Source organism: Pollicipes pollicipes, unplaced genomic scaffold, assembly GCF_011947565.3.
Source record: "Pollicipes pollicipes isolate AB1234 unplaced genomic scaffold, Ppol_2.1 Scaffold_4740;HRSCAF=5597_pilon_pilon_pilon, whole genome shotgun sequence".
NCBI lineage: Eukaryota > Metazoa > Arthropoda > Thecostraca > Pollicipedomorpha > Pollicipedidae > Pollicipes > Pollicipes pollicipes.
In genome coordinates, this window is record NW_023596545.1 from 41,147,839 (window position 1) to 41,156,100 (window position 8,262).

The following is an 8,262-nucleotide window of genomic DNA, read 5'->3' on the forward strand; positions in this document are numbered from 1 at the left end:
TCGATCATTTACACTGTCAGGGCACGCGTCGGTATTCACCTCCGAACTGGTAGCTATAATCAAGGCACTTTGTGTTATTGAAGTTGGGAATGAGTCCTTGCATCTTGTTTTAACAGATTCTTTGAGTGGCCTCTTGGCCTTGAGAAATTTCAACCCATCATGCCCCCTTTTACAGGACATCTTGATACGTCTCACTGCATTGGACCGAGTTGGAAAGAAGGTGACACTGTGTTGGATTCCTAGTCATGTCGGTATCGTTGGAAATAAGCTCGCTGACGCAGCCGCAAAACGGGCATCACATGCACCATGTACGCGCAGATTACCTCTTCCAACTCGAAATTTTTATCCAGCCATTTTTCCTTTCTTGCAACACAGGTGGCAGCTCTGTTGGAATAATGACACAAGCAGCAAACTGAAACATATGAAACCCGAATTGGGCCTGTGGTCTTCCAGCTTCCCCGCTTCGAGACGAGAAGTTGTGCTTTGCAGGCTGCTTACTAGCCATACGTACGAAACTCACTAGTATTTGTTGTGTGGTTGTGACAGACCCCGATGCCCTCGTTGTTCCGCGATTCTTACCGTGCACCACGTAGTAATGCTTTGTCCACATTTCGCCCGGGAGCGCTCGCCTTACTTTGGGCGAAATGAATGACTCCCTTACGCTAACTGACATTCTTGACAATCACTCGCAACCTTCTTGAAGATGGCCGACTGTTTTCATTCCTCTGCAGAGATCGGATCTCGCTCTATATATTCACCTCGTTGCTAAATGACAACGTTATGGGCGCAATATGACCTATGCAGTCGGTGCGCCCAAAGGCCCTAATTAACAACAACAAAAGAGCTTTGATAAAGACTGGCAAAAGTGCGCTTTAGTGGCATTGATGAATGATGCACCACTCAGTGTTATTTCATGCCCAGTAGCTGTAGCAGTGTAGCTTTTTCTCACCTTCTCCCAGTCTCTTTCCTTTTTAAGTCGAATTTAGCAACGATCAAACCTGGAAATCTTAACCATTCTTAGCCTAGACCTTCTGGACTACGCGTGCTCCTCATCAGCATGGGGTTTCAGTGAGATGACATATCAGGAAGTCATAATGAACGGCGCAATATACTCAGAGATAATTCTTTTTTTCGCGCGCATATCCATCGGTGGATCGCCACTCCATCCACTGGTGAGGCAAGCCACGCTCCCTCCGCCGGTGAGGTGAGACTCTGCTGCCTGACTGCCGCTCCCTCCGCCGGTGAGGTGAGTCTCTGGTACCTGACTACTGCTTCCTCCATTGGTGAGGTGAGCCTCTGGTACTGGACCACCGCTCCCCCACCGTCGTCGTCAGCCGGCCGGTCCGATAACCCGAGGTAAAGATCACGCGGCCGCCGGCCCGCCTTCTGCGCCCTCCCCGTCGGGCCGCTTAAGAACACCCTGGGCTGGGGCAGCGGCGTCGACACATAGGCAGGAGATGAGAAAAGACTCAGGAAACGTTGACATCCGCCAAGAAGGCAGGCAGCAGGCCCATTCGTTGCAAGATTCATGCCCCCAAGGGCGAGACGGTTTGACGGGTTTGTCGAGCTCTAGTCAGCCGGGCAGTCGCAGCTCGCGCCTTCAACTCAGCTCGAGCCGTCACATTCTGCGCGAGGTGTTCACTCTCGCGATCGGGGTTTATTCGCGTGAGAGGTGAGAAACAATCGAAGCGGGTCACTTTGCTCCCGATGTCCATCTCAAGCCGAAGATATGCTCGTATGAGGCATATCACCACATTGTAAAGGACTAGCGGCGGTGATGGCTGCGATAGCCGTAGCGGCCGTGGTGATGGTAACCATGATGATCATCATCGTGGTCGTGATGGCGGTGGCCGTCATCATCTTGGTCGTGGTCGCCACTCTTGCTGATGCCTGGCGTGGCCAGAGCCTTGAAGAGTTCCGAGTGATCAGGGAACTTGGTCCCCATGTCCTTGAGCGAGAACTCTTCGAAACCCTCTTCTGTCCAGCCTGCAATCATGAGAAATTCACGCCCTGAGCTTTCCTGTTGTCCTTAGTCGTTAACAGCTGTGATTTACGCACAAACTTTATGCTGGTGGCGGGGACAGTGACAAAAATGAGTAACTAATATTATAATAGCTTGATATGCTAAACACTGGACTGTCGTTTTTCGTCTTCACTTTGCCGGTGAACGACACCGTGTGTGGATGCAGTCCATTTAAGGTAGCTTATTCGTGAAACAGTGCCCCATAAATTACTATGTGCGCAAGTGTGCAAGTTTTTAAAAATTTCATGCACGTTTAATTCAGCAAAACAATGTTGGTCTAAAGGTTGCTCTGGTACGAATGCTCAGGCACAAACTGGGCGTAAACCCACGAGGCACCGATTCCTACCTCCAGTGCGAATAATACCACTTACCTGGGACAGCGACGAGGGAAAACAAGGCGAAGGTCTCATCCGAGGCGGATTCGATGGTCCAGAGGGTGGACTTGGGGGCGATAGCGACGAACTTGGCGCCTTCGCGGTCCAGAGGATTGCCGAGCACAACTTCCTTGTGGATTCCGCCATCCGTTAACATGTGGATCTAGAACACGAGAGTGTGATCGAAGTGAAACAACGACAGTGGTTTTGCAATACAGGTTTCAGCCTACAGCGTTTTCACAGAAAACACCTGTAGCCAGCGTCTCAAGGCAGACATTCGTATATTTTTGGGTATCACTTTACGTTTTTGGCGTAAAAGTCGCATAATCCAGTTTCTCAGAGCAAAACTACACGATTTACAGCTATAACCTACGCCACTAAAAATACACAGTTGGTGTGTGTGTGTCTGCCATGCCACTGATTTTGAATACAAAAACAATGGACGTCGCGTGGTAGGCGTTCCCCCCTGCCGATGCCCTCCGGGTGAAGATGTCCGGTATTTCCACCTGTGTGGTTCAAGCGTCTGCTTCCGTGCACCGGTGTCGACGATCTCTGTGGGCGAGCGCAAGCTTCTCCGTCTGACCTCGTCGTTTGCCTCACCTTGAAGGCCGCCCCATGATGCCAGCCGATCAGGACGTCAAGGGCGTTGTGCCGTATCCACTGTCCGGTGCCGTCGAAGCCCTTCGCCTCAGGCGAGATGATGCTGTAAATGTGGGAGAAGGTGTTCTTCTCGGCCCCGTCAAAGATTGCCTTCCGCTGCGGGGACAAGGCGTACTCCGGTCATTGGGTGACAACGAGACGCTTGGTCATGAAAGGAGATGGGTTCTAACTCACACTGTTGCAGAGCATTGCTGTAATGCAAGCCCTAAAAGGCATGATTGTAAGCAGCTGCACGGCGACATGGTTAACATGGTTAACATAAACGCTTGGAACTTCTAAATCTCCGGAACGTCAGGTACCATGAAACCCCTGGAAAAGCCCTGGCCCTGCTCTGGCCCTGGAAAGGCTCAGGCCCTGGAAAACCTGCACTTCACTTGACATGCTGACGTCTGTTCCGCATCATCTAGCTCAGCTCAGCCCTACGGCTGCCAGACGGACTTCGCCGCCGACCGCAATTGTTTACCGACGACTCGACGGGGTTGCTGGAGTACATGTCTTGCCTCCACCTGACGTCCAGCGCGTCCTGCAGCTTGATCTGGTCCGGCTGCGACATGGTCAGGAAGCGGCGGAACAGGTAGTTGAGGCCTGTGCCCAGCTGGGCCGAAGAGGGCGCATGGTCCTCTCCGCCGTGATGGTCGGCGGCGACGAGCGCGCACGCGCACAGCACGGCCAGAAGCTTCATGATGGCGAGTGACGCCCGCCCAACACGCAGACCTTATATACAGCCGCCGGCGCGCCCTTCGCCCCGGCGCTGAGGGGGCGGCGGGGGGGGGGGGGGGGGGTTGCTGCTGCATGTTAGAGGCCCGCCGGCCGGCAACGGCGCCTGGTATTGCAGGGGCACGGACACGGATCGGTCTGGATGGCAACGGGCGGGGCTGCGCGCCATACCATCTGCTGCGCGCGTGGGGAGTGACCGCAATGCTCATTGGGTCCTCCCTCACGGAGGCCTGGAGCGGAGGCGAGGCCCTCGGTGGAGCGCCTCCGGCTGTAAGAAGGAACACTAAGCGAACAACTTACGGACAACCTCCTTCTTGGCAGGAGAGCACTTCGGGCGATGACACGCCTAGTTCTCTGTACATCTGTAAAATGTTGTGCTTTATGCTGTCTCCTATATCACAGCGGTGGCACATGTTGCTCAGGATGAGTTCTGCATAGGAATAGTCCAAAGTACGCAGGTACAGTGTCATTAACTACACAAATTGCGAACGATTTAAAGCAGTCTCGCGGCTAAGTGCAAATTAATCTAAATCCTGGTGCCAACGACATGCAATGTTTGCAGTTTTCCTCTTATTAATCCGAAATGGTGCTTCAACCAGAGTTTTTCACTCCCATAGATGTCACATTAGTTGTGTTCAACACGAAATAAATGGCGTGTGTGACGTTGCCTCCGTGATGATCAATGCTGCCAACGAAGGGCAGCATAGTGCAGTTACATTACAGGGAGATCATAATGCGTCAGTCGAGCAGTGCCACCTACATGCAAACTGAATACAAAATGCCGACCTTCACAGACAGAGTGCGGAGATAACAAAACATGGAATCAACAAGGAACTTGAACTTCTCGTTTTGCGACCTTCAAGCTCCTTTGATAAAATGCTCGTTGTTCAGTTTACCAGCATGTTCAATGAAACCTTGAAATCAGGTTGCATGAAATCGTCGTTTCAACCAGTTCAACCTCCTGGGATGTGTGGACTTGGTGACTTTTAGCGTGAGGACTCATAACGAAAACCTAACATAACGATCAGCTTCCCGGACGTAATTCAAATACGCATGAGATGCACAAATTGGCTAGGTCCGCAAGGCACGAGAGATGGATTTAAAGTCTCCTGCAAATTGGCCCACGCGCACTTGTTGCGCTCGCTCTGTCATTGCGCACAAATGAATGAAGCAGTCACGTGAACCTGTTACTTTAATATCGAGCGCGACTGCGAGCTGTGCCAGAGCTTGCGGTTTTATTTCGCAATGATGAGGTTCTGCGTCGAAAATAACCGGCTTTCAACATACCAGAAGATCCCCGATCAAAATGCGGCAACAAGTAACCATCAACATGCTTTATGAGAAGTGTCGACCTTCAATCCAGTGCTCACATTTCCGGGTCATGTCGATAGGGGTGGGGGGGGGCATCTGAGGGGTCCCTGAGCCTTGGTCGCAAGTAATCTGATGCCAACTATGGCTTGGAAACGTCTCACCCTCTGACAGCTTGCGTGGGAACCGTCCATGGCCAGCACAGGGCCGCCTAATGTTAATTACAGATCGCATGTCTCACAACGCAGGTCTCAAGCAAAACGCGTCGGCGGAGCTCCGCACGGACACTGTTTCACCCCACCCTCGTTCCTGAGTGTCGCGGTGAGCACCGCCGCGGTCAGGCGGCCTGTATGCTGACCCAGCCGTCTCAGCTCGCGGTCTGAGGTGACACTCGGGGCCGCCTCAGGGTCTGTAGTGCCGTCGGTACAGAGATTGCCCCTCCCGCCTGAGGTAACACCGGGGCCGCAGAGACCGCGTCTTGCACCCCAAGATCTCAGCAAGCAGCGTTGGCGATATTGTGATCGTTATCAAATGGCGGGATGACCAGAGCGGTGGTCATGACGTGACGACGTGGGGCTGTTGCTCCCCGGCGGCCATGAGACACGTTCCACGGCGTGACGACTATTTCAAACCCAGCGACAACGGTTACGTAAGTGACATTGGTCGGTTTCGTAAGCACCTTCTGGATCATCAAAGCACTCTGCAGTAATGTTTAACCTCCTTATGTAAGTAAGCTGCTCCCCAGTAGTTTTGGCCCCCTTATGTAAGTAGTCTGGTCCAAGACACGCACAGAACAGCTGTATCATTCTATTGTAAACAAGAGCACTTCTATTGACTGACAATCAACACACTTCTCCCTGAAAATGGGCATTGCTTGAGGGTGGTGGCTCACATTTTAGCAGTAATCGAAATCAGGGGTCTTTGTGCACCCGAATGCGCCACCAAATTGGAGGGTCATGTGGAAATAGTCTTTACATTCTGCACTCCACTGCAAATAGACAGTTTGTCCGCTCTCCGCTGCTGGTGTTTCCTGGTCGTGTTCACCGCAAACTGTATGCGTTCCTGGATACGCTTAAATAAGTGCCTACACTGGAAATAACGCCGTGATCTAACCATGCCGAAACGACAAAATATGTTGTGCGTCTAAGCGTTCCAAAAGGGAAATGTTACTGACGGTTGAAGTGGTCACGCACATTTGTTGCGATAGTGAACGACCCACGCAAGACTCAGGACTGTTCTCAGCCTGCGATCAATCACATATTCTCGCAGGCTTTTTTTTAGAAGGTCCTGGTACGAAGGAGTACGGTACAAACCTAATACAACGGGTGCTAATAGATTCGGGGATTAGGGAGACGTCTTATGAATTGCTGGATACTACTTTAAATAGGTGCCATAAGTGAAGCTCTTAATGCTACATAGGATGAGCTCGTGCATCAGCTGAAAGCCTAGTTAAGTCGCGGCGCAGACCACTGTTTTTATAGACTTGCCAAATCTATCGACGGCGAACGCGCACCTTAACACTTCCATCACTTCTGGTCGAACCATATCATTTCAGGCGAGTATTTGCACGGCGAAGCAGAGTCGTAAGATACGAGGTGGATTCTTCTTTGTCCTCATTTAAGCAAGATCCTCAAAAGCAATCACGTAGGAAAAGCGTGGGATGCCACAACACAGAAGCGTCTAACGCACCAATGAGAAGCGAAAAGGCGCGTAGCGACAAGTCTGATTTCCGTAGGAGAATCGAGGAAGCAAAATGCGTCCTAATGCGTTCAAAAGGCTTTGCATTCGTTCGATACGCAACTGGTGTCTCGGAGAATGTGAACAAGCGGCTGATTCACTTGTGTTATGCCGTCACCTAGCGCGAGCCATGAAAGGCCTTTGCTTGTGTAGACGCCGGCGGGAGAGAGTTTCTGAACTCAATGGTATGGAATTCGTGGTGGTCTTTGCTCTGGCTGCATTAAGTAATTAAACCTTAGTTGACTCACAGTACTAACATCGCTTAATTCTGCGGGAGCTCCAGACCACTTCGACGTGTTTATTTTGTGCATTGAATTCCAGCACGAATGCAGGAAACGCGCAGTGCTGCCATTGCCACGGGCGCGAGGCTCGGGCGCCCCTTGGTCAATAGAAGGGAGCTTGGCTTGCAGCACGACGGTACTGGGTATGAGCCCGGGGCGGGCACATTGTGCCGCCTGGCTGTCGAAGAAAGGTCTTTGATAGCTGGCCAAATGCGGCCAGCCTGACCCGAGCGGGCTGTGTCTGGGCGCTGGACGACACGTAAGACCGTCGCCAGTCCTGTTGGGCGGTTTATTTTTGGACTGGGATCACGGATGACGCGACAAGCTCCTCCGTGCAGCGAGTTATGAGCGCAAAAGCAGTCACGCAGAGCAATGGTATTTTTATCTGGGAGGGGTGGAGTGGCAGGGGAGTTCCGAATAAGCAAAAGGAAGAAGCAGAACTGCAAGGGATAAGTTGGTAAAAGTGGCGCATTGTGATTAAAGAGAGCAATATCGTAATGTGGTATTGTAGTTGATGTTCCTTTAGCGCAATGGCTACTAGCCTTTAAGTGGCTGAGTCAAGTCGAGTACGGAAGTTTGGAAACTCGGATGCCATGCTGAAAAAGCCTCAGCATCGCTGATTTTGAATAGATGATTTGTGACCGTCAGAGGCACACGTCCTGGTCCTGGTTCCAAAGTGCCGTCGTATAATACGCACACTTTCAAATGTTATCTATGATAACTCTCCTGTATTACTTACTGACTTGCCAGGCCACCTTTAAGGGTGAATGCCTTTCATTTTGTCAGTATGTGGTCAGCCTGAAAAACAATCGCGCGTTTTATACGTTTGCCCTATCGTGCACCCACAGTTCTAACCAGCAACCTACGAAACATATACCGATAAGTTACTTTTGCTACAAGCAAGGCTGCAGCAGTATAACGATAATGCGATGCACATGCGGTGTTCTTGCCTCATTTCATTATGCAGGTATAACAGACTGAAAACGCCCAGCAAACGTCTGCCATATCTTACCAACGAACACAAATATAACCGTTTTTAAATGCCTTTTACGCCGGTCAAATTCTGAGCCGTTATTCCTTGAAAAATGGTGGGTGGGGCCAGTATATACATTGCAGGTGCCCAGCACAACACTCAGAAGGGGAGAAACACCTCACAATGGGG

General features: G+C 51.3%; 1 protein-coding gene across 1 annotated transcript; it reads right to left on the bottom strand.

Moving 5' to 3' along the window:
* Positions 1-1,618: 1,618 nt before the first annotated feature.
* On the bottom strand, positions 1,619-3,739 carry LOC119099228 (uncharacterized). The gene is made up of 4 exons (XM_037222343.1): positions 3,521-3,739; positions 2,998-3,153; positions 2,395-2,560; positions 1,619-1,986 (listed from the first exon to the last, which is right to left on the bottom strand). The coding sequence occupies exons 1-4, from the start codon at positions 3,737-3,739 to the stop codon at positions 1,766-1,768; spliced, it is 762 nt and encodes a 253-aa protein (XP_037078238.1). The 3' UTR covers positions 1,619-1,765.
* Positions 3,740-8,262: the final 4,523 nt, after the last annotated feature.

Excerpts from the sequence above, each read along its gene's own strand:
- LOC119099228 (XM_037222343.1), bottom strand. The coding sequence starts at position 3,739 with ATGAAGCTTCTGGCCGTGCTGTGCGCGTGCGCGCTCGTCGCCGCCGAC. Across the intron at positions 2,561-2,997 it reads ATCATGGGGCGGCCTTCAAG|ATCCACATGTTAACGGATGG; the intron begins GTGAGGCAAACG and ends CTCGTGTTCTAG. Across the intron at positions 1,987-2,394 it reads TTCCCTCGTCGCTGTCCCAG|GCTGGACAGAAGAGGGTTTC; the intron begins GTAAGTGGTATT and ends TCATGATTGCAG.